The sequence below is a fragment of the Bicyclus anynana genome, chromosome 1, assembly GCF_947172395.1.
Source record: "Bicyclus anynana chromosome 1, ilBicAnyn1.1, whole genome shotgun sequence".
NCBI lineage: Eukaryota > Metazoa > Arthropoda > Insecta > Lepidoptera > Nymphalidae > Bicyclus > Bicyclus anynana.
This window is the reverse complement of record NC_069083.1, coordinates 17,361,085-17,386,866: the sequence shown is the minus strand read 5'-3', so window position 1 is coordinate 17,386,866 and position 25,782 is coordinate 17,361,085. Positions and strand designations below refer to the sequence as shown.

The window sequence follows — 25,782 nt, the reverse complement described above, 5'->3', positions numbered from 1 at the left end:
TCACGATGATTTTCCTTTGCCGTTTAAGACACGTGATATTTAATTACTTAAAATGCACACAACTGAAAAGTTGGAGGTGCATGCCCCGGACCGGATTCTAATCCACGCCCTCCGGAATCAAAGGCAGAGGCAGAGGCACTAGGCCAACTTTCTTTTTATTATTCTTTTACAAGTTAGCTACTTTGTCTTGTAATTTGACTACAATCTCACCTGATGGTAAGTGATGATGCAGTCTAAGATGGAAGCGGGCTAACTTGTTAGGAGGAGGATGAAAATCCACACCCCTTTCGGTTTCTACACGGCATCGTACCGGAACGCTGAAACGTTTGGCGGTACGTCTTTGCCGGTAGGGTGGTAACTAGCCACGGCCGAAGCCTCCCTTCAGCCAGACCTGGACAAATTAAGAAAATCTCAATCTGCCCAGCCGGGGATCGAACCCAGGACCTCCTGTAAATCCACCCCGCATACCACTGCGCCACGGAGGCCGTCAACTAGGCTATCACGGCTCTAATTTTATGCACCGTAAAATTAATAAAAATCCGTTTGATGCGATGCGTTTAATACGTACGATACGGATCTCTGGACGTCTGATATTAAACTCTTTTTTCCTTCCTATTGCGTATTGATATTGTATGATTTAGATGAAAGTTGGCATTCGTGAGAAGCTCATTGAATCTAAACATGATGTTCTCTAGATTAGCGCACACAATATTACTGTGTGGGCTCACCGTGCATGCAAATTGACCAGAACAAGACCGTAGGTTGGGTTCGCCGTACGTGGATATGAATGAGTGGCGGGCGCGGCCGGATGTTCAATCCGTGTCGCCGCAAATTGCCCTGCCCCTCCTCCGTCCAGCGCAGATCCGCTCCTTTATTATCCAGTTTCATCTGGACCTATGAAACTAACGCGAAAACGTTCGTAGATAACGGATTGTGAGACGAAGTCAATCCCATGTTTTTAGGATGGTTAAATAAAACATCTTTGTTGTATATACAGGTGAAGCATAGCTCGTTCCATCGCCTGCTGTGTGACTCTGAGCCTTCTTAACGAGTCCCAACGTTAGCGATCAAGTTTTGGAACTATAGGCATCACTGGCAACGCGCACTGTTCGAAGATTTTTGTCTGACTTTGACTTTTGACGCACTGAGGACGTAGACGAAAAGATACCGCGAATATCGCGAAGTAAAATCAATGTAGATAAAATTGTAAAGTCTTACATCAGAAAGGTATGGCTGTTTGTTTTCGTATAGCCAATTTAGTCGCTGTTTTACCTGGAAATTACGGCTTATAATTCCAACTGAATGACTACAATTGAGTCACAATGAGTGACGCTGCAAATTGGTCCAAAGTTGGTTTATTGGTGATCAATTTACTGTATGATTTCAGTTATACTGTTTCGGCACTGTTGTTTTTATTAAAGGCAATATGGTTATTAAATTATTAATATTAACGATGCAACTTAAAATTATGGTGGACTATCTTTTAAAAAGTACGCCTTTTAAAATTACGTACGCCTAAATGATAATCCACGTCCTCGGTAAGTTATCAACCATGACCGGAGCTAATATAACAATTTTGATATTGGTTACAAAAATCAGTTATGTAACCAATTTAGAAAGTACTACCTTTCAAGAAAAAAATATGAGCTAGAAAAATTCAAGGAGCATTAGTTAATAACTGATCAAAAACAATATTAATATTGTGATTGAATATCGTTTTGAGCCAACATATCCTTAGAAAGAGAAGGTTTGTAAGTGACATGTGATAACTCGACGAATACGAGATAATGTTGGAATTGCCTCAAAGATTTGTCAGATTTTTTCGAGGAAAATTGCTCAATAAATTTGTTCGTTCTATCGGAAATTCCATTGAATATCATGTTTATCCACAAATCAGAAGCTACAATTATAAGAAAACAATTGAAGATTAGACTGTCAAGCTTTGCAATTATTAATCAAAATAAAAATAGTCTTACATAATTTAAAAACATTATGCACTAAAAATTTCGTTTCCTTGATGTCTCTAGAATCCTACCATTCGAGTTCTGAATATCTATGGGACCGTCTGGATAGTATTACTGCCCTATAAAACAAAAAAAGAATTTTCCAAATCGGTTCAGGCGTCTTCATGTAATCGGAGGACATGATTCTGAGAACCTTTTAAAGAACAAACGAAGTTTGTGTATTTTATTAGTTAATTAACCACTCAACCGTTGTAGAACGAGCTTTAACACGGTATACATCAGATTAGTTATCGTAATGCGAAATAAGTGGTATTATCAAGTTATCAACTTATCAATGATAACAACAATTTATCGGCCACGGCGCGGCGCTTGGATACGTTACAGTTGCCGACAGCTTCGAGAAATTTCCAAAATGGTCTTATCGTTGAGAAAATTTTCCAAGTATTTTTACCGTGTTTATATAATCATGGGGGTTCTGTACGTTGCATTCGCGCTGACCACCTTATACAGTTTCAGGTGAGTTGATGATAACTTAAGATAAACTTATCGTTATCAAAATGTTTCTCACTATTTGACATTTCCTAATTTTATCTACATAAGCTTTATCAGTTTTTTTACATTTATTGAGTCATTCATTTGAGTCACACCCTCATTTATTTCATCTTCTTTAGTTTGTCTCCGTTTTATTCAATCTTCAATATATGATTAACAGTTGAAACCTCAATTGATTCGTTAAGGAATCGGACTAATTTCAAGACGTTTAAAGTTCGATCGAATCGAACAACAACTTACAACTGTTCATTCGTATCAAGCTCAGGATTTACCATAGTTGAAGGGGAAAGTGGAATGTTGATAAGAATTTTACACATGAGGGCAATTATTTTTTATTACAAGTTCTAGTTGACGTGAGGGAAGCCAAACGTACGCATTTATAAATATTTTGTAGCTAAGAGTATTTAATAAACATTTTCACAAAGGTTATTTACTAAATTAGCTATTTCATAAGTGTTGAGTTGACAATTATAATATAGGTACATTAATTTAATTATCCTCTGGCACATAAATATATACTCTTAGTGCCAATGCCACGGAATTTATTTCACTAATTAATCTATTATCATTAGATGTGATATCATACCGGGCAAGCTTTGTTTACAAACGTAACATACATGATCTCAACATCAAACAAAAGCTTAACTTATCGTATTCACAAAATAAGGAAGAAATGCGATCCATTATGGCTCGAATAATTTAATGAAAATATAAAAATCTAGCAGACAGAGGAAGCTTTCCAAGAGTAAAAGAATTTTGCAAATCGGCGGTTTTGGATTCAATGCTAACAAACAACCAATCAAATCTTTCTTCTGTATATAATTGATATAGTAGAATAGACGTAGCCAATCTGATATCTAGTCTGTGTTCCCTACATAAGCAATGAAAATGAAGATGTGGTCATCCGCATCACAGACTTTCTTCAATCTAATGAGTAGTGTAAAAACAAAGCAATCCATTTAGATTTAAAACCACTTAATCCGATCGAGATAAATTAACAAGTGTAAACTTCGGCAGATGTTTATTTTCGCACTCATTTGCACATCTTCGCAAAAACGGCAATCCAATAGTTTATTTAAATTATACAAATTGCAATCGAGATCAATAAAAATTTTAATGCAAATATTTTTCTAAAAATCGAGTATTAGGGAAGAAATCTACCACCACACTATATCAGAGTAAGTTTAACTGAACAATATGAGTTGTAAATACAAGTTACTTTATTTTTAAAATATATAATAGTAGGTAGTAGTATTTCTCTTTGAGTTTTTTTTTAATCCTCTTTGATTGTCCTCGTTAAATTTTTGGTAATTCTATTCAATAAATATACTGTTTTGTAGAAACCCCGACCTAATTTCGACTGCATTAACCACCGATGATTGTCAACATCATCATCTCTATCGTTATCATTATCACCAGAGGAACGTCCACTGCTGTATATATTGGCTGGATCTACCAATGAGTTCCAAATACCGCGATCCGCAGTCGTCGAAACTATCAGCGATGCCCTTCAGCGACTATCTTTTGTTGATTTCAAATTCATCGACTCACTATTGTAATCTCCTAATCAGTTTCACCGGAGATCTAAGCGCAGATTCTTTGCTAGAGCCAAACTCTAAGGCTAGTAGAACGTTGGGGAATGGAACGATTCTCTAAAGAAGTCTTCTGTGAAACTAGAACAGTGGGGCGAGTGAGACTTCGGAGTAAGAAATCGTTGAGCTTGACTTCACCGGTGGAGATTATGCAGATGTTGACTATGTTGATGCTAAATTATCTGATTCGCGTAATCCAGTTGTAGATGCAGGTAACTTAACGTAAAACTCGATGGATTACGCGCATCAGATGATTTGGCACCCAAACCTAGCCTTATGCATCTGCCTAGAAGGGATTGATAAACTCGATGTTCAACACCTTGGCCTCCCAATCTGATTACCACCAAGCAACGAGCTATTCATAGATATTATTTCATAAAAGATATTCAGACACATACAGAAAGTACAAAGTATCAGCAATAGACGTATCAATCGTCGATCTGGCAGCATGTCAGATCGTGAGCTATTTGAGATGTATGCCTGTACCTTCGACTTAGTTGCAGTATTAAAGTCTCAACGTTGCAAGCCAAAAGATTCAAGCCATCGAATGTTTAGAACATTTTAATGAAAGTGAAAACTTTAATTCACAATCTGTATGTAGTAGTGGTAGGTACCATTTTATAATATTGTCCCTATAAGTACATTGTATGAATAGAAATATGTCTGTCATAATAGGAATGAACAAAAATCGCTGTAATATCGTTTCTCGTATTTCTGTTTGTCTCACTCAACCAAACAGTTCTCATTGTATTTAATGATCGCTCTCAAAATAATTTTCCACTAGATCCGTTTTATTACGTACAGACAACACTGTGACGTCATGTAACCTCGGTTTTGGCACTGCCATTGGCGGCGGCTCTAAAATCGCTAAGGTATGCCAAACCATATAATTCATGGCCGCATATTTGGTTCATTGAGGGGTAAACAAATGGACATCTACAGGTAGATACAACGTATCTATTTATGTAAGAGCAGATCTCAAGGTTTCTTGTTCTATACTACCCGGTGAACATCCTACCATAATTTCTGCACAAAATTAGTGGGCCTGTTAATTAATCGGGAGTATTCTTATATATGTTTTACATACGATTGAGAGTATCACATTTTTTCACAACTCACTGAATATGGGTATCAAATGAAAGGGCTTGACTTGTATGTAGAATACTAGTATTCTATACATGACTTTCAACTCCCTACCCTTTATTTACATCCAAATCTGAACGGGAGAAAGAAAAGGGAAAGAGAAGGAAGAAGTTATGGAGTAATACCTTTTATTTTTTAGACAATCTTGTTAAACATGAGGAAAAGTATAAATCCCACAAAACAAAATATCTAAGAAAGCAACGTGGCGTGCTCATAAATCAACGATCAACCCAATTTCCATAGTAAACTGAAAGCCTACAAACCTTGAAATTAGGCGAACACGCCAAGGAAGGTAGTCCTAAATGTATTGCATGCAATCACGCACATGGTAAAATTGACACGGCCTTGAACTAGAGCAAAACCGTGACATCGCCTGACGGTGTGGTTCAGTCGACTGGAAATTTATGGATAAACAAATTTGCTTTAGTTATAGGAATACAAGAAGTAATATTAAAATTTTTGTTCCTTTAGTGCGTGCTTCGAATAAACATTAATTTAATGGCCAAGCCTTTTCTTCCCCTACCCCTTAAAGGATTCGGAGGCCCAATACGCTGCTTCAATGCGTTTTGTAGCAATCGTATCGTAATCACAATCAAATACTAATATAGGCCTATAGCTGGACTTGCTCTCTAAGGCACGACGGTGTTAAACGACTAACTTCATATCTCCGGTCAGCTACTAATATTTTTTGGAACAAATTAAAGCTTTTTTTTTATTCTCTACCACTTAGCTCTTAACTACAATCTCACTTGATGGTAACTGATGATGCAATCTAAAATGGAAGCGGGCTAGCCTGTTAGAAGTAGGATGAAAATCAAATTTCTACACGTACCGGAACCTTTAATCGCTTGACGGTACGGCTTTGCCAGTAGGGTAGTAACTAGCTACGGATAAAGCCTCCCAATTAAGAAGAAAACTCTACATTTCGTACTCTAATCAGGACCCTAGGATAATTTTGATCTTTGAGACGGTCACTCGGAAAAATAGTCGTTTGGGTGAAATCGGAATGAAAATGTAGACATAAAATGTACCTAAACTCGGACGAAGCTATTAAATTAAAAATTTGAGCTTGGATTGAAAATATATCACTGAATGTTTATATTAAGAAAATGTATAAATGTTTTTTGTAAATATTTAGAAGTAGAGAGTCATTACGAATGTCGGCAAAACGGACGAGTTTATTATAATACAGTTTATCCGAATAACCTTTACCTTTCTCAAGATCTTGGGATGAACGCCAATAGCAAAATAGGTAGGAAGGTAGGTACTTATTAGAGTTTATAGTATTATGCTCACTCAGATACATATAACATACGATCTGACTACTAAACTGGCTTGTTGCAACACATTTATGTATTTTCTATAGTGGATATACCTATCTATAATGAGGATGTCACCAATGATGATTATGATGACGCTCATGATGATGATGATGATGATGAGCTCTTAGCTCTAGACCACAATTTCATCTGATGGGAAGGGATGATGCAATCATGAATGGAAGCGGGGTAACTTATTAAGATGAAAATCCACACCCCTTTCGGTTTCTACACGACATCGTACCGGAACGTTAAAACGCTTGGCGGTTCGTTATGCCGGTAGGGTCAAGGGTGGTAGAAGAGCCTAGCCTTTTAGAATTTACAATATCTTTCTCCATACCTACCTACCGACTTCAGTTTAAGTTTAGGTACCTATATGTTGGTTTATGCGATAGGCATGCTCCATACGCCTTAAGAACAAGCTCATGAGTCATGACTGAGATGTAAGAAACAATCACGTGAGTTACCGTTTTTCTATTTCCATTAAATAGCTTGTCGTAACTCTCCTATTATATACATATATATATAATCTCCGTCATAAATATTTCTTAGGCAGGTCTATGCAATGATAATTTATGGGTCTATGCCTTTTAATATTAAACCTAAAAAGAACCTTCGTTATTTGAGGAAAACAATAAGTAACTAAACTAGTAACTAATAGACATTTTGCTATACACCTATACACCCGTGTTTATTATACAAATACAGCATCACCGAGGGGTTAGAGCGAGCGCAGAAGCATCGCCTGATGGGGCCCGAAGGCAGAAGCAGAAGAGATGGGCAGAACGACTTTCTAAGGTCTCCTCTGAGACTCGGAATGAGTGTATATTTTTGCTAAAACAGACTATAACAATAATACGTGTTCACTACACGTTATGCACAGAGTCATCACATACGCAAATCGATTACCAACAAAAGCTTTCAGGCCTTGAAATTCGGCACTGACATTGGCAGTGGAAGCGGCCGACGAATAGCGTGCAAGCGGAGCAAGGCCACGAGCATCCGACGGGATTGATCGCTACCCCGCCGGTTGCATAACCTGCCTTACGTAACCGAGCTTGCCTACCTACTACTGGAGTCAGGCTGTATGTGCTCTACATAACTCTGTACTGTACAGCTTTAGTGTAGCGCTTGTATAACACTTTATCTACCTACTACTGGCTTGAGCTACGTATCGCTTTGTTACTGCCATCTCCAAGTGGTTTTTTAAGAGCAATACTAAAGAGAAACTCAAGCTAACTTATCCTCCACATATACATATCATGTGCATGTAGAATGGTAGCAAGAATACTGGACAGTCAGGCACAAAAAACTAGTCAGTCTTCTATCACCAGAGCCAACCCGTTGTTATCAACCCATATTTGGCTCACTGCTGAGGTCAAATCTCCTCTCAGAATGAGAGGGGTTAGACCAATAGTCCACCACGCTGACCCAATGCGGATTGGCAAACTTCAAACACGCAGACAATTAACTCTCTGGTAAGCAGCCGTTTGAGACACGTGATATATAATTTCTTAAAATGCACACAACTGAAAAGTTGGAAGTGCATGCCCTTGTCCGGATTCGAACCCACACCCTCCGAAATCGGAGGCAGATGTCTATATCCACTGGGCTATCACGGTTCTTGAGCCAACTAGCCGCGGTGTAATAATTCGATTATTTTTTTTGGTACTGCGACTCCATGGTCCAAGGGTCTCCACGACAAAAGGAACAAATAACGAAATAGTTTGAAAATTTTTGGAAATCTTATGACCCCGAATTCTAGACTTAGTCTACATTCGCTTATACATACACACCTACTCGTACATACAAGCCGGATAAAGGGCATCCTTATATAAAAGTCGATTAAGGAGACGAAAGAATATTTTTATCGTTTGCATTACATTAGAGTTTTACCTATTGAGAAATTTGTTGCCTCCCACTAGCCAGGCCTGGACCAATGAAGAAAACCTCAAAATCGGCCCAGCCGGGGATCGAACCCAGGACCTCCGACTTTTAAAAACACCGCGCATACCACTACGCCACGGAGGCTGTCAAAAAAGTTAATGTAAAGGAGGGCTTAATGAGTCTATCTCCTCTCCTATGAGAAGGGAGGCCTAGCCCTGTAATAGGCCGCTAAAATAGGCTATACAGGATAATATTGATAAATCGACCTACAAGCCAATCCTACGACTCTAAGTAGGTACTTTTTCTACTCAATTGAGCCCTGGAAATGTTTGTAATTCCTATAATTGTTTCTATTAGTCATACGCGATCTGAATGGAGCGCGACGTACATTAATTAGAATTCATAACAGGTCGGTAACAAACATACCATGATGAATTGTGTCCTATAATTGTTATTCCTCGTGCCTACCTAAAATGAGATTTTTCCTTAAAACAGATTGCTTTTGCTATTGAGAGAGGATTTTATAATATCGTTGACGAAAAAAGTTTACTATAAAACCATTTTTCAAATAATTACATAGGTAGGTAAGTATTTTTTTTTTCAAATAATTCAGAACGAAAATTATTTTATTGTATCACATCATCATCATCATCATCATATCAGCGGATAGACGTCCACTGCAGGATTCTGAGCCGCCTTCATCCATTGAATCCCTGCGACTTGCTTGATGTCGTCAGTCCATCTGGTATTTTATTGTATTATAAGGTAAGGTTTGGAACCATCTAAACCAACCCGGATTGGAGGAAGGCCTAGCCCTGTACAGTCTGATAATGATGAAGGTTCCAATGACGTTTGAATTTAAAAAGATAAAAGTGTGCGGACGCTGTTTAAAAACGGTAAATGCAAAAAATGTAAAGAATATTTTTAAAACCGGCTAAATACCGCTGAAACAAGCCCCGCGTGTCATTGCCAAGGTCTTCCAGAAACTTCCCACGCTTTTTGCTTCAAATGTCATGTGCAAACGACCAGTACGCTCGTCGCTCGTAATCATGATTTCTTTTATTGTTTTACTAACTGATGCCGCGAGGTTCCCGTTCCCATAGGAATACGGGGATAATATATAGCCTTCCTTGATAAATGGGCTACCTAGAACTCAATGGTTTTTTCAAATCGGACCAGTGAGAAACAAACAAACAAACTCTTCAGCTTTATATTATTAGCATAGATATAGTCGTATTACAATATTTGATCAAAGTCACTCAGCGGGCGATGGAGCGAGCTATGTTTGGAGTTTCACTGCGTGGTCGAATCAGAAATGAGGATTCCGCAGAAGGTCATCGACATAGCTCGGCGAGTCGCGAAGCTGAAGTGGCAACGGGCGGCGATTTGAAGAGCCGATGGACTTTGGGGTCCCAAGATGCTGGAATGGTGACCACGCACCGGAAAGCACAGTGTTGGTTCCCCCACTAGGTGGACCGAGGACATAAAGCGGGTTGCAAGAAGCCGCTGGATGCTGGCAGCTCGAGACCGTTTTGTCTGGAAGTCCATACAAGAGGTCTATGTCTAACCGTGAACGTCCATCGGCTGTTAATGATGATGATGAATGATGATCTAGTATTATAATATTTATTTGTTTCTTTTCGTCTAAATTTCCTTAATGTCTGAAAACAAAAGTCTTCGCTCATAGACACTACACACTAACAATTCAGAGCGGGTTACCAGTGATGAAATACGGATCCGAGTTATTGATAGCTAATTATGGGCCTCATAAGAAGGCCTCAGAGTCTTTCAGGGCGATGGAGATGAAGGGCGAACCGTCTAGTTCTGACAGACTTTTAGTTCAATACAGTTATCTCACGATCCGCCCATTTATGGTTTGAAATTGTTAAAGGAGTAGCAAAGTACGTGGGTTGGTGCATTCAATTTGCCGTTTCAATTACCGGAAACTCATTTAACGGGCAAGCAAGGGGCATTGTTATTTGCTACAACTACGCGTCTGCCGTCTACGCCCCACCGGGCCGATAACTCAGCAAACTGATGCTAGACATGCGCACGATTATATCATTGGCCCACCCAGATCTTGAAGTGGATGGACATTCATCATCATTTCATCATCTACTAGCGGGCACCCACGACTTTATACGCGTGGAATTTTGTTTTTCACAAATCTCTCGGGAACCATTTATTTTCCCGGGATAAAAAGTAGCCTATGTGTTAATCCAGACTATAATCTATCTCTACTTAAAATTTCAGGTCAGGCGTGAAAGAGTAACAAAACTTTTCTTAGAAAGCCTGCTTCCATCATGGAATCATTCATCGTCATTGAAATCGAATCAAATCAAATCAAATCATTTATTTGCATAAACATGTGGACAAGATGATAACATAGCTATGAATTGTTACAAGAATTTTTTGAACCATGCCGATGATTAACAAAAACGCTGTTGAAAATCCATAACCCGATTATTTTAACATACTCTCCGGGAAACCTACCGTAAAATAGAAAGAAGTAACTATACTAAGATGAGACTGCTCAGCAGTGAGCCGAATATGGGTTGATAATGATGATATACTCTCTATGCCTACTCATCATCATCATCATCATCATCAACCCATATTCGGCTCACTGCTGAGCTCGAGTCTCCTCTCTGAATGAGAGAGGTTAGGCCAATAGTCCACCACGCTGGCCCAATACGGATTGGCAGACTTCACACACGCAGATAATTAAGAAAATTCTCTGGAGTGCAGGTTTCCTCACGATGTTTTTCCTTCACCGTTTGAGACATGTGATATTTAATTTTCTTAAAAAGTGCACACAACTGAAAAGTTGGAGGTACATGCCCCGGACCGGATTCGAACCCACACCCTCCAGAATCGGAGGCAGAGGTCATATCCACTGGGTTATCACGGCTCTCTATGCCTACTGTGTGTAACCTTTATGTCGTAAATAGCAGTTATTCTCGTATAATATAAACGTTTTGAAAAGATTACGTACTGCGGCAAAACGCCCCCGGGCTCGAATCTATATAGGCCGCACAGCCGACGTACGAAGGTCACGGCGCTTATGCAACGCCGGGGTTGGGGAGGCGTTATGGCTTCCTTGGCTCTTCACGCAATGCCAGGGTTAATCCGAGTCAAGGACGAGAGGGTTTTGACCTTTTATGGTACACAAAACACCGTAAAACACAAACAATTCGATATGTAACAAAATTATTTAAACAAATGAAAAAATCTAAGCACCGCTTTTGGTAGTTACTTACTTATGTAAACCATCAAAAAACAAGGCGCAGGCCTTATTATATGAGAGAGGAATTTGTAGATTAACCCACCACGCTTCAATGTTGGTTAGTGGGCTCGATTTGTTTAGAGTAGGTATGTATGTTTGGCTTTGTAACAATCACTATCAGACAAAGAAGATGATGATGATGATCAGACAGGCTGTGGGCTAAAATTCGCAGCTCAGGATTATTAAGATGATTTTTTTAAAAAAAGATCAATTTGAATAATTTTAACTTTACTACTTCACCCTCAGAGACGAAATTACTCTATGATTTTGACCGAATAAAATTAGTGATGTGCTTGCTGTTTTTTAAGGACGATATTAGGGAAAAATCGCTATAAAATGCATTTTAATAAAAAATGTTATTTAAATGAATGGTGCTTTAACGGAATTCCTTCGAGTAAAATAAAAACGCAAGCTAAAGTCATAGAAATTCAAGAAAATATACAAGCGTTTTAAAGCTTCTAAAATAATAGTTGTAAACATCGTAATCAAAACAAGAATAAAAGTGATTTCGTAATTCGTAGTGCCGGTAGCGGTACGTAACAGTTTTGGAACAGGTCCAGCTTCGGAAAGAAATCGGCAACATCCTAATTTTATATCGGCTACTGAGCTATGCGTCTCTGATAAACATCATATTATTATTATCCACTTGAAAACAATTGTCTATAAATTTATATAAAAATTTCATAATTGGATACTAATATTTTTACCATGTTATAGCTAGTCAATATGTTATAAAATTTAATATGAAAAAGTTTGATTTGCGTAAAAATCATGATGTTATAGTTTGTTTCAAAGTTGTATAGAAAAACATTACAGTTTGGAAAGCTGATTGCTAATTTTCCGTAAGTAAGTTTGACTTCAATGTATGATGATCGTCGCATTTTGAAGACGATTGCAAACAGAAAGCATCGGATCTGCGATGACCAGACGCGAGGCATCCCAGCAAGGCCAAGGTTGACAGCGGTAGGGCTGCGGTGCGGGCGCGGGGTATCGGGCCTTAACGCTCCGCGCGCTCCCGCACCGACCATTCTACACCTCGCAGTCGACTCTAACGGTTGTTCTAGTGCAAGGTAAGCGGTAGATCCTTAAGACTATACTCTACCGCCCCGACCAGCCTCTCCAACTGCTTGCGTCATGCGGCACCACTTCAAAAGTTTCGATAACGATTAAACTTTATCTAGTGACAATCTAAACCGTTTCAAGATGTGCAATGATAAGTTCAAGTGCGCTTTTTCCGATAAGGCGATTCTTTGCGGTAAGGAGTCTTCTGCATTCAAATAAAGCCCGCGAAGGTAAACGGTGGCGCTGGCCGGGGGTAGGTTTCCCTCCGAAAAGTTTTGAAGCGGTTCCCGAAGGGCGGGAAGCGTGAGCCGCGTGCGTGCGTACCGGCATCGATCGCGCCGACCCTCGCCCTCGCCGCTCCCTACACAGGCATACTCATTTGGGCAAAATATCATTCCATCATTGCATTTAGTATCCTCCGTTCATTTTATTTAGTTGCAGTAGTTATTTTGTGATATAGTGCATGTTTTAGCGGCTAGAATCATCTTATTATTGTGAAAATGGGTGGTTGTGCGACGAAAGAGAACAAGGAAAACAAACCGGCTGAAGAAGCCGACGGGTGCGTATTATAAGCCGGCATTTATTTTTAATGTGTCCAATCTTACTTTCTATGATATTCCTGTTTTAGATACGTTGATCGTATCAAATTAATAATTGCAGTCTTGTGGCTAAGAGTTTTGATAAAATATTTTTTCTTATAACTCGTGATTTATCTCATTCAAATACCAGTATTTTATGTAAAAAATCAAACTAATGTTTTCACCTATATATTTCGTATGAATCCATTTAGTATTTTTTATCGTACTACTGTACAATTTATTTCACGAAACAAAATAAATGTAGGTAGGAAGGAAATTTGAATATTGAAAATTGGATTCTCAAATTTATAGTGATAAAAATTCTAGAATTATTGACCGAGTGTGATTACTTCCATTTAAATTAATATTTGATTTTGATTGATAGTTATAGAGTATTTGTGTTCCGATACCGGTCTTTATGCCCAAGTGATGTAGTATCGATGTGTAACTTTCTTGGAATGTAAAAATGAAACTGTAATTTGAGTATGATGTGTCATGTTAACTGCATTGTCGTACAGAAATGAATGCAATTCAGTAATAAGAAACTCGCGATAACATTCGTAAGCAGCCGGCGAGTGGGAGGTAATGGCTGCGCGCGGCTGAGAAGTACCGGTGCGCAGAGAGCTGACAAATCCAGTAGACTTGCGCGCGGTTAAGGCGACCTTTGGCAAAATTACGTAATTCTACTAAAATCAAGTGGCTCTTGGGTGTGTTCGAAAAACAATTCTAAGTCCCGGCAGTTCCCCTGACACTATCACCTAGTTGCTAGACCCTCTCATCGCCCCTAGTAGCTTTAAATACGATTCATCGCAATGAATTATAAATTCAAAGTCACAATTCCTGTTCTTGTTTGCGGTGGTGCCGTTCTTGCGTATTACCTCATCAGACGGTTTGTAATATTTGTGTGTAATGATTTTCACGGAACAATATACCCATTAAACTGAAATATAGGAATCATTAATCTAAATAATTCAGTGAATGATTTTACGATTCATAGTGCAATAGATATTTTTTAGTTCACAATCCCGGAAAGTAGTTACATAGATACATCCCTATTTTTCAAAAACGGAATTTTTGAACTTACTACGTATTTATTTCCGTTGTTGACCATAGTGTTTTTTTTTTATAATTTTTGAACGTTTGACGCTAACGCACGATTCACGTCATTCACAAATTAGATTTTTAATTTCGCTCGAAGCTTGTGTTGAGAAATTAGATATTTTCCAAGATAATGTGTACCCGCGCAACATGTGCAGCACTAAAGGCGTTAGCAAATTTTATTCGCTTTTTTCCGCCCATAGTGTTTTTATAGTGATTGATTTTCGTTAATTTTTTACAGAAAAGCCGCAGCAATGGTGGACGCCGCAACCATCGAGAAACTGGAAGCTGGATTCAGCAAGCTCCAGGCCTCCGACTCCAAGTCGCTGCTGAAAAAATACCTTACCAAGGAAGTATTCGACGCACTAAAGAACAAGAAAACATCTTTTGGATCCACACTCTTAGACTGCATTCAGTCGGGTAAGTGAATAAATTACGAAAAAAATTCTTTTATTTCGCAGAATACGAGAAAATAAAATAAATATAAATTGAAATTCAAATGGGACCTATGTACCTATCGGTTTATCGTTTATCCAATCGTTTTTACGTACTTTTATACGTTATTATTTACGTAGATATTATTAATTGAAAACCTATTAGATTTACCGGCATATTGAATTGAATACCACTCTCTGATATCATAATAAAAAACTAATAATATACCTACACATACGACAACCCTCATGAAAAATTTGAATTTTGAATCCAGTAGTCATCAGCAAATTTAATATATTTTAATTGTTTTAGTTTAACAATATTATAAACATCTACAATCTTATTATATACTTTAAATATAGATATATTTTATTAAAATATTTATTTTATTTATAATAATATATAAATATTTAATTTATTTTATTGACTTCACAAAACTGATGAAATACATTCTTGAAAGTGTGTTTTATTAAGTCCACTTATCACTGTCAGATTAGATTTGTAGAATAATAGATAATGCAGACCCTTCAATATAATGTAATATCTGCAAGTATTATATTAAATATTAAAAATAATTATAGTTATAAAATCAATCATATTAATTATTATTCAATAAGCAGCATTTTTATTTGTTTGTTTTCTTTTCTTCTTTAATAATAATTGGCTTAATCATGGATTTTTTTTCTAGGTGTTGAGAACTTGGACTCTGGTGTTGGAATCTATGCCCCAGATGCTGAAGCTTACTCAGTGTTTGCTGATCTCTTCGACCCCATCATTGAAGACTACCACACTGGCTTCAAGAAAACTGACAAGCACCCTCCCAAGAACTGGGGTGATGTAGAGACCCTCGGAAACCTGGACCCTGACAATGAGTTCATTGTGTCAACCCGTGTCCGCTGTGGCCGCTCCATGGAAGGCTACCCATTCAACCCCTGCTTGACAGAGGCCCAGTACAAGGAAATGGAAGAGAAGGTGTCCTCGACCCTGTCCGGCCTGGAAGGAGAACTCAAAGGCACATTCTACCCACTCACCGGCATGTCCAAGGAGACCCAGCAGCAGCTCATCGATGACCACTTCCTCTTCAAGGAGGGTGACCGCTTCCTCCAGGCTGCCAACGCCTGCAGGTTCTGGCCATCCGGCCGTGGCATCTACCACAACGAGAACAAGACTTTCTTGGTCTGGTGCAATGAGGAAGACCACCTTCGTCTCATTTCCATGCAGATGGGCGGTGACCTGAAACAAGTGTACAAAAGGCTAGTGACCGCCGTCAACGACGTCGAGAAGAGGGTCCCGTTCTCGCATCACGACCGCCTCGGTTTCCTGACCTTCTGCCCGACCAACCTGGGCACGACCGTGCGCGCGTCCGTGCACATCAAGCTGCCCAAGCTGGCTGCGGACAAGGCGAAGCTGGAGGAGGTGGCGGGCAAGTACCACCTGCAGGTGCGCGGCACGCGCGGCGAGCACACGGAGGCCGAGGGCGGCGTCTACGACATCTCCAACAAGAGGCGCATGGGCCTCACCGAGTACGACGCCGTCAAAGAGATGTACGACGGCATCGCTGAACTGATCAAAATCGAGAAGTCCCTGTAAGCTTTCGATCTCGTACTATCAGTATTTTTTTGTATTATTTATCGTTTTCACGTAAGTATTGGATGTTGGCCGGGCTGCTCGGCGAACTAGTCATCGGCGCCCCGCGCGGGGCTCGGGCACGCGGGCGGCCCGCGTGTACTGTTTTTCGTAAAAGTATTTTCTTTAAGGAAATGGAAAATAAAGACAGCTAGCGTTAAGACCACAACTGTTTATTATTTATCATCCTGTATCCTTATCATAGCTAAGTACTTGTGAGCGACATTGACTGTGCTCAAGTCTTTACAGGTCGCGTGATGAGCACAGATCACTTTATATAAAGCAGTAGAGCAGTAGTTTGTTTGCCTCAATAGCTCGATGATAAAAGGGTCGGATTCCTCACCGAGGTGGTTTGATCCCGCCCGTAGATACTTTTACTCACTCCTAAGTCTTTTTTTCGAGAATGTATATTTAAAAGATTATGGCTTAAATTTTCATGGCTGACAGCCTTACGCCAAACTTCGAATCCTCTCTGAACACGACTCATGAGGCGTGTATTTGGTATTGCGTAGTAAACGGATTACGAAAACGCATCCCAACAAAATGAACAAATAGCTGCCCGGTTTATACGAGGATAATTCAGAAGAAAGATATGCTCAATATTTCATATGAAAGAAAGAAAGAAAATTATTTTATTTGGACACACACACACACATAATACACAAAAGACAACAAATACTTTAAAACTAAAGAAAGTAATTTTGAAAATATAGTGAACTAATAAATTGAGATATTAAACTAATAAAACTAAATTAAATCCAAAAAAAAAATAAAAAAATATAAAAATGATGTGTGTGGTACCAAAATGGTCACCACTCAGCATGTGCTACGCTAGTGATGGATGCACCAGCGCAGCGCTGGTCTTCCGTGGAGCCATGTGGTGACGCGGGCGGAAACAACAAGAAGAAGTGTTACTAATTAATAATTAATAATAAATCTGTATTCCCTTTCGAGGATTTCGTGTCATGATTTGAGTTTAAACCACTGGACCTAGTAGTACCTCCACCAGCTTAGTAGCTACCCCCAGTTCCACGTACCACAGTGCCCACTGGAGTCGAGTACGAACAATTTTTGGGTTTACCGCCCAAAAATTGTTACTCCCACAGATTTATTAGATACAGTAGTTCCAGTGTAGTCCTCACTAGGCTCATAGGCCGTACAGACTACTTTAGTATTTTAGGCCTAGTTTTAGAACAATTTTTGAATTTACCGCCCAAAAATTGTTTGTACTCGAGAGGCCGTATAGACAACTTTAGTATTTTAGTCGAGTACGAACAATTTTTGGATTTACCGCCCAAAAATCGTTCGGACCTAGTGTGACCATATGTAGCAGTTTCCTTCCATTTTGGCAGGATTGGCTTCTTATTTTAGCTTGTGGCATGATCGGTTAACGTTTCAGTAGATGAGTAGAGTACATTGATAGATATAAGATATAAGACAGAGAAGTAAAGGGACAAACACTAATGGGGGTGCTCGTGTGTCTCAGACGAATTATATAGGAACCTTCCTTGCTAGACGTTATCGTTCTGTCAAAGTATCAACGAAAAACGCGATTACAAAAACTGTTTCCAATGTTTTCCAATGTTTCCTTGTTTTAATCGTTTATGTCGTGTAAAGAGCTCCCTAAAAATTACGGTTCATAAAGTTGAATGGAATAAAAAATGGCCAGAAACTTCTAGTTTACTCTCAGACCAAATACGTATGGACTCATATTGCACCCAAATTAACCAAAAAGAATGATCCAGAATTACTCTTTACAAGCAGCATGGTGAAGCTGGTGAAACCCACAAAAACCCAAACGTCACGCGTCTCCTTGACATCCGCTTATACAAACTCTTTTTCATAATTTGAATTTTAAGAGACGAAGATCTTAGCAATCCATGGATTTACCGTGCGGGTGCCGGGTTCATCGCGTGACAGAGATAAAAGCTCCAAGCAAAGTCCAGGACTCGGACCAGTGGATGTAGGGTTAAGGAATTCCTTGACAATCGATTACCCCTACCTTACCCCCTCTCCGCTCGTGTTGTTCTCCCTGCCTAGCCAAAGGTAAGTTCCTATTAGAGCAGCTTTGGATACCCGTTCTAATAGTGAACTAGCTACAGTTATAGTGATAGATATTTTACTGGTAATCCTCTCGCACCTACAGCTACGGCGTACAGTAACGACATAGCTATTTATAATTAGTTCATTTGTTAGTTCATAATATTTATTTAACACTAACAAAAATTAATTAGTTAAATTAATTATAATAATCAATAAAAAATACTCCATCTTTTTAGTTTTTGTGAAAAGTTTATAAAATTTTAAACAGACGCCATTTTTCTTGAGTAAAATTGAAAATTTCTGATGCGACGCTTCGTGTCGTTCTGACTCGAGAATGAAAAAAAACGTTTTTGAATTTTATATTTTTAATGGCTGCAACACCGTCGAGTTCCGTGCACTCTATCTGCCTGTATTATTTTATAGTCTGTCACTATATTATGACTTTCCTAGTAGCTTGCGTTCATTTCGTTGCTATTTAACACAATTAAACATCGATTCTATATTCTATAAACGCAGTTTGTGTAAACACATTAGGTAGATCGTGGTCATATACTTTTGAAAGAGGGTTAATGCATCATAGGCAGGTCCTATGTTAATTGGTCTGAGGTTAAATAAGATTGGAGGCTAAATATGTTGATTTCGTGCTCACAATAGTATTTTATTTTTGCTAGTTACTTCTCTGTCTACACATCTTTTTAGCCGTTTGTGGTCTACACTATATAAACACTATATTTATTTTTGACATCATTGTCCGTTTGACATTGACAGGTCGCTGACACTGACAGATTGACAAATGACAATTGTATTTATAATTCGAAAACTGCCGTTTTTTTACTCGATTTTATTTTATTATTTAGTATAGCCATTATTATAAACAAAACAATCATCACATTTTATTGAATACATAAAAATGTCTACACCAAAACCAGAGAAAGAGTTACATTTACCTTTATCTCGGGTGAAAACTATAATGAAAAGTTCTCCGGACGTGGATGCTGTTGGTCCAGAACCTTTATATTTAGTCACTAAAGTTACGGTAAGAAACAGTTTCTTTGCTTCTGAAATTCAAATCTTTTTGAGCATATAGTAGAAACAATTTTGCTTTCACCTAAATTGATTTGTAATATAATTACCACGCTTACATCAAAATTACCAAAGTAACTTACAACTTGCACTGTTTATGAAGTAATGTAATGTCCTAATTATCGTTCTCTTTTAAAAAACTTCTATTGTCAAAAGCTTAAATATCATACAATGAGTTAAAGAGTTTTTTTGGTAATTTGAATTGATTGAACAGTGAAAAATTAATTCCTGAAAAATTTACTATATAAAATTGTAGAGGAAAGTGATTTTGTATGAATATTAATTTGCCTTCGACTTTTATTAGTTTTTTAAATACTATGTTGAACCAATTGTCATAACTATAACTAAATGCTTAAGTGATATTTTTCAAGATAACAAATGTAATTAACAAATTAGGCATCTTTAGAAGGCTATATTATAGTAATACATGCATATATGCAATTTACAGGAGTTATTTGTCACAGACTTAGCCAAACGAGCCTACAAGAGCAATAAAACAAATTTACTCGAATACAAACACATTGCTGAAGTAGTACAAGAGGACGACACTTTAGATTTCCTCAGAGAAATCATGCCAAGAAAGATCACCGTCAGACAGTTCAAAGAGTTGATGGCAAAGAAAGCAGCAAAGGGAAATGAGTCTGACGAAACCAGTGAGGAGTCGAGTGAGGAAGACAGCAGTGACGAGAGCTCGAGTAGCTCAAATCCTGACTCACAACATAGCTAGGACTAGTTACACTGAAGTAATTTTTAAATTTTCTTAATATTTTTAATGGTTTTCACCCAGCACTTCTACACATTTACATATTACTTGTGTGTATTGTTAACTTCATTGTCACTCCAGTGATTAGTCTATGTGGCTGAGTACAAGGTTCTGAGTTCTAACCCTGAGTTGAGCTTTGAAATACTGAGTCCTTCTTTCTCATATCAAATTTCCATTGTACTGAAGCATTGTGGATGGTCTAAGCTCAATATCAACTCTCCTGTAAGGAAAGAGGAGTAGCCCTGTAGTAGGCTGTTAAAAATATGCTTACAATCATAGATTTTATACTATTATATATGACATTAGCACATAGAAACTAAGGCAAACAAAAGTGGCTAATTGTCTTAATAGGGTAGTTGACTCATATCAAATTTAATATAAATAATATTTTAACTTTGCATAGTACCTGGAATAAGGGTCTGAAATATATCAACATTAATTAATAAAAGTGAACTTATAAATTATGACACTCAATTTTATAAGATACATTCAGGTAAATAAGGTCAATGTTAACTAACTTATACATAAAAAGCAAAGATTGTCTAGATATTTGCAAAATAAATGAAATTATAAAATTTCAAAATCTATTAAAACTCTTTTATCGTAATTAGGTGAAATTACTTTTTTTAATATTTGAACTGTTAACATAAACACACAAATAACAAAGCTATTAGTAATTTTATTTGAACGCATGTACAAATCTAACGATCATTTTACCTACGACGTCATTAGTTCGTGCCATTTTGTATGGGGCGTTTTACAGGGATCCGCGGCAGTGCAAAAATCTGAACCTTTAAATCTCTGTAGCTCCGAAAGTAATGATACCCTGTTACTTTTACAAAATTGCTTTACTATTAGCATACTCCTAATTTATATGCAATTTAAAAAACCATCATCATCCCTATTGGTATAAAACTTGTGTCAACTCTTTGTAGTTACAAAGTTGCTGGTAAAAAAGTAGGTGAGGTGCTGAATTTCCAATATAAGAAACATTTTTTAAAGTGTGCACATTCCAACTTTTTTCTTCAAAATGCATTATTATATATGCCTATTTGCCTAAATTTATTATTAAATAGTTTAGAATCGTTGGCTATACCTACAAAAATAAAAACATATTTATAACAGTTGCATGTAGTTTTCAGTTTTTATTTGCTATGACGAATGTACCTAATTAATTAATTATGATTAACATAGGTTTGTTTTCAGTAGTTTTTAATTTTAGTATTACGCATTGTTGAGATGTTTGATTCCGCACATTTTGTGATTATAATAAATTAAATACAAGTTAAACTATTATGAAATTGACGAATAAAATAAAAATTAATGTGTTATGTGTTTTCTTCTGAAATAAATTCCTTTAATATGTTATAAATCAAAATATAAATTTTTTAACGCCACCTAGCTTAATATGTATTAAATTTATATTTTGATTTATTTATATGCCTATTTGCCTAAATTTATTATTAAATAGTTTAGAATCGTTGGCTATACCTACAAAAATAAAAACATATTTATAACAGTTGCATGTAGTTTTCAGTTTTTATTTGCTATGACGAATGTACCTAATTAATTAATTATGATTAACATAGGTTTGTTTTCAGTAGTTTTTAATTTTAGTATTACGCATTGTTGAGATGTTTGATTCCGCACATTTTGTGATTATAATAAATTAAATACAAGTTAAACTATTATGAAATTGACGAATAAAATAAAAATTAATGTGTTATGTGTTTTCTTCTGAAATAAATTCCTTTAATATGTTATAAATCAAAATATAAATTTTTTAACGCCACCTAGCTTAATATGTATTAAATTTATATTTTGATTTATTTTATATAAATCAAAATATAAATTTTATAACGCCATCTAGCCCTCTAGTGCTGTACACTAACAGTACACAGTAAACTTAGCTATAAAAGGTTCTTTTGGTACTCTGTACCGACTCGTAAATCTAATTATTAGAAGAGTAGATGGCGCACTTTTAATTTTTCTTGTCGATGAATTTTGAGAATATCGCGTACCTAATAATTAATTACCTAATTATTACATATAAAGATGTTTATCAATTATTATTGTTGGCGATAAAACTAGATGTAGTGGGCTTAAATACCAGCCAAGTGCGTGGCGGCCTACAAAAACATAAAAATTCAAACAATTTCAATCAAGAGTTTAGATGATCAACCCATATTGGGCTCACTGCTGAGCTCGAGTCTCCTTTCAGAATGAGAGGGGTTAGGCCAATAGTCCACCACGCTGGCCCAATGCGGATTGGCACACTTCACACACGCAGTAAACTAAGAAAATTCGCTGGTATGCAGGTTTCCCACGATGTTTTCCTTCACCGTTTGAGCCACGTGATATTTAATTTCTTAAAATGCACACAACTGAAAAGTTGGAGGTGCATGCCCCAGACCGGATTCGAACCCACCACCCTCCGGAATCGGAGGCAGAGGTCATATCCACTGGGCTATCACGTATCACGAACGTTTAGATGATAGAAAAATCTATCAACTGTGAGATTGCTACTTTATTCTTGCAGGATAGAAAATTAAATATTATAAAATTAATGTAAAAAAGAAAACTAACATTATTTTCATTCTACTTAAATACATAATACCTCATCATCATCATCAGGTTTTCTGCCATCACCAATTTTTGAATCCTCTCCTAGGTGGCAAGAGAATGCAAAACCTATTAGGTAGGGCAGGTAGGTACTAATATTTATATAGATATCCAACATAGGAGTACCTAGATTTAAAATAAATCGTATGTTTGTAGCCCAGGGCCAGACTACGGTTTGTTTAGTTTAGTATTTGTGTACAATCGAATTAGAACCTTTGATTAGCATACGCTGTCGCAACTAACTTCATATCTCATTAGATTAATACAAAAAGGAATGGAGACATATTACCACTTTATATGGTGTGAAGGTCCCCTTATTAAGTCGGTAACATATTATTAAAATACTGACCGTATATTGTGATTTCACAGAAATTCAATATTTAGTCCCTCGTGATGTAAACGAAAGATACCCAAGTGATGCACTATTAAGCGGTTTATCACACACAGCAAAATAAGTGTTATGTATAGGACTTGGCTATCTACTGGACTATCCAGGTGTTTAGGGTTCCTTGTGGACTACGAAACCCTAAACACCTGGATAACGGGCACCACAAGTATATTTCTGCCGTCTGTGCGTCTTATGTCGTTTAAGTCGTCTCCTTCTGAGTGACTCGGGTACAGGCATCAAGGGTTTGCTTCTTTGACTGGGTAAGATATGGGGTATTTGGTACCCCGGTAATTTTCTTCCAGCCTTTTTTGATCTGAGGCCTGGGCTTATCGGTCGGGTTGTTGTAAAGTCTAATGGCACTGTGCGGACTGCGATCTTCGTTATTTTGCGCTAGGGTCTGGGAGCGCAGTTTAGTGTGATAATGTTTGGGTCATCTCTACCCTATGAGGTTGGGTTAGGGCCTCGAAGCATGCCTTCTTGCCCCGGGCAAGACGAGGGGGAACTTTCTCCCCCGGTTAGGTTTATCTACCCCTTTCGGGGTTGAGGCCTTGGTACTCCTAGAGATTATATTATAGAGATAATATATGCTACTGAAATAAATTAATTTTACCATTTTTTTCCACAGCATGATGAAGAATTTTTTAATACCAAATATGCATAGCTTATCGATCATCATGGTAATTACAGATCAGAAGTACGTAACCCATAAAATGCTTAACTACTTTAACCGAAATACCTATGTAGGTACTATTTATCTACTTAACACCTCAACAAGTCAATGGGTATAACCATTAGTCTTTGTTTTGCGCCCTAATACGATATTTGCATTCCAACATTCCTATTTCGCAAATGTCGGTAGTTGTAGATTTTTACAGAAGTTGTAGGTTTTATAAGAGAGAAAAGGATTCTGTAATTTAATGTATGTAAGTATGGACATTTTTTTTTTATTTTTTACAAGTTAGCCCTTGTAAAGAATCAGGTGAGATTGTAGTAATCTACCTGATGGTAAGTGATGATGCAGTCTAAGATGGAAGCGGGCTAACTTGTTAGAAGGAGGATGAAAAACCACACCCCTTTCGGTTTCTAACTAGCCACGGCCGAAGCCTCCCACCAGCCAAAACGTTAAAAATAACAATATTTTAATTTTTATTATATTACTAGCGGACGCCCGCGACTTCGTCCGCGTGAAATTCGATGTAAACTTTCAACTACCCCTACCCTATTTCACCCCATTTGGTTTTTGTTCATGAGGTCTGGGCTCAAATCTTGGACGTGGAAATTTTCAGCCCAGAGTTGGGAAGCTGGTGGTGTGTTATCAGTAACATTTGATAGTGCTCGTTAATTTAACATTATCACCCTAAGCCCGCCAATTCGCATTGGAGCAGCGTGGTTGATCTAAGCTCAGTGGCGGATTTACAAATTTGCCGCCAGTAGGTTATTAAATTTTTGTAGCCCTACTGAACTCTGAAATTCCATAGACTATCCTAGTTCGCAATTAATACAATTATTTTAAATTGTGTCAAAAAACGCAACTTTTGATATTTTAGTAGGACTGTACAGTAGGAATATTATATTACTTTATATGTATATTATATAGACGTTTATTAGCCTCCAACATAATTTATAAATAAAAAAAAACGTTACTAATTTTCAAAGTAATTGTAAGATTTTTGGGCCAAATATGCCGTCTCCTAAAATCTGCCGCCCTAGTGTCCAGCTTGCTTAGCCTACTGATAAATCCACCACTAACTAAGCTCCATATCCCCTCTCCTATCAGGTCGGGCCATATACAGCGCCGTTAAAATAGGTTGATAATGATGATATCTATATAACTCACCCAACCCAGCTAGTGGAAAACGTCCGTGTGCATCACTCAAATATTTTTCAGTTGTGGGAATCGAACCCCCTGCCTTGGTCGCAGTAAGCAAGGTCCTACTGCGCCAGTTAACCAACCTATCATATGTGTATGAAAAACTAGCGGACGTTACGACACCCTTCGCCCGTAGTCTTTAATCCGGCCCTGTCGCAAAATCCGTTCTTAGCAGACGTCAAGTAACTATAATCTACCTCCCTGCCAAATTTCATCTTTGTACGTCAAGCGGTTTTCGATATTTCGTGATGTGATACAATGACCTTTTGCTTTTATAAATTTAGATTTGATTTGTCAGTGCCGATTTTGATTTTGGGTGATTGTCCGCACCACATACGATTCTACTGTCTACGCACTCCGAATAGCCGGAGATAGAAAAGACGGCATATCATCGTCAGAAAAATTATCGGAGATGGGGATGGCCGTGAGTACGACGCACAGACAGGGGCTTAGCTACCGCCGTATCAGCTG

The 25,782-nt window shown here is 37.7% G+C and overlaps 3 protein-coding genes across 5 annotated transcripts in view; 2 read left to right on the top strand and 1 right to left on the bottom strand.

Moving 5' to 3' along the window:
* Positions 1-25,782, bottom strand: part of LOC112054493 (calaxin) — a 292,161-nt gene that overhangs the window by 148,875 nt on the left and 117,504 nt on the right. The gene's annotated exons all lie outside the window — the stretch shown is intronic.
* LOC112054484 (arginine kinase) lies at positions 12,657-16,711 on the top strand. 3 transcript variants are annotated; one of them, XM_024094277.2, is made up of 3 exons: positions 12,657-12,813; positions 14,723-14,901; positions 15,605-16,711. In XM_024094277.2, the coding sequence occupies exons 2-3, from the start codon at positions 14,736-14,738 to the stop codon at positions 16,504-16,506; spliced, it is 1,068 nt and encodes a 355-aa protein (XP_023950045.2). In that variant the 5' UTR covers positions 12,657-12,813; positions 14,723-14,735; the 3' UTR covers positions 16,507-16,711. The 3 variants fall into 3 exon arrangements, with proteins under 3 accessions (XP_023950045.2, XP_023950047.1, XP_023950046.1); XM_024094279.2 differs by lacking the exon at positions 12,657-12,813 and adding an exon at positions 13,215-13,364; XM_024094278.2 differs by lacking the exon at positions 12,657-12,813 and adding an exon at positions 14,122-14,272.
* Positions 19,372-22,157, top strand: LOC112054491 (chromatin accessibility complex 16kD protein). Its single transcript, XM_024094286.2, has 2 exons — positions 19,372-19,621; positions 20,117-22,157. Exons 1-2 carry the CDS (start codon positions 19,496-19,498, stop codon positions 20,393-20,395), a joined length of 405 nt encoding a protein of 134 aa, XP_023950054.1. The 5' UTR covers positions 19,372-19,495; the 3' UTR covers positions 20,396-22,157.

What these genes read in the sequence shown, in the direction of transcription:
- LOC112054484 (XM_024094278.2), top strand. Translation starts at nt 14,196, where the DNA reads ATGAATTATAAATTCAAAGTCACAATTCCTGTTCTTGTTTGCGGTGGT. An exon ending in GCGTATTACCTCATCAGACG is followed by an intron (nt 14,273 to 14,722) that starts GTTTGTAATATT and finishes AATTTTTTACAG; the next exon opens with AAAAGCCGCAGCAATGGTGG. An exon ending in CTTAGACTGCATTCAGTCGG is followed by an intron (nt 14,902 to 15,604) that starts GTAAGTGAATAA and finishes TTTTTTTTCTAG; the next exon opens with GTGTTGAGAACTTGGACTCT.
- LOC112054491 (XM_024094286.2), top strand. Translation starts at nt 19,496, where the DNA reads ATGTCTACACCAAAACCAGAGAAAGAGTTACATTTACCTTTATCTCGG. An exon ending in ATTTAGTCACTAAAGTTACG is followed by an intron (nt 19,622 to 20,116) that starts GTAAGAAACAGT and finishes TGCAATTTACAG; the next exon opens with GAGTTATTTGTCACAGACTT.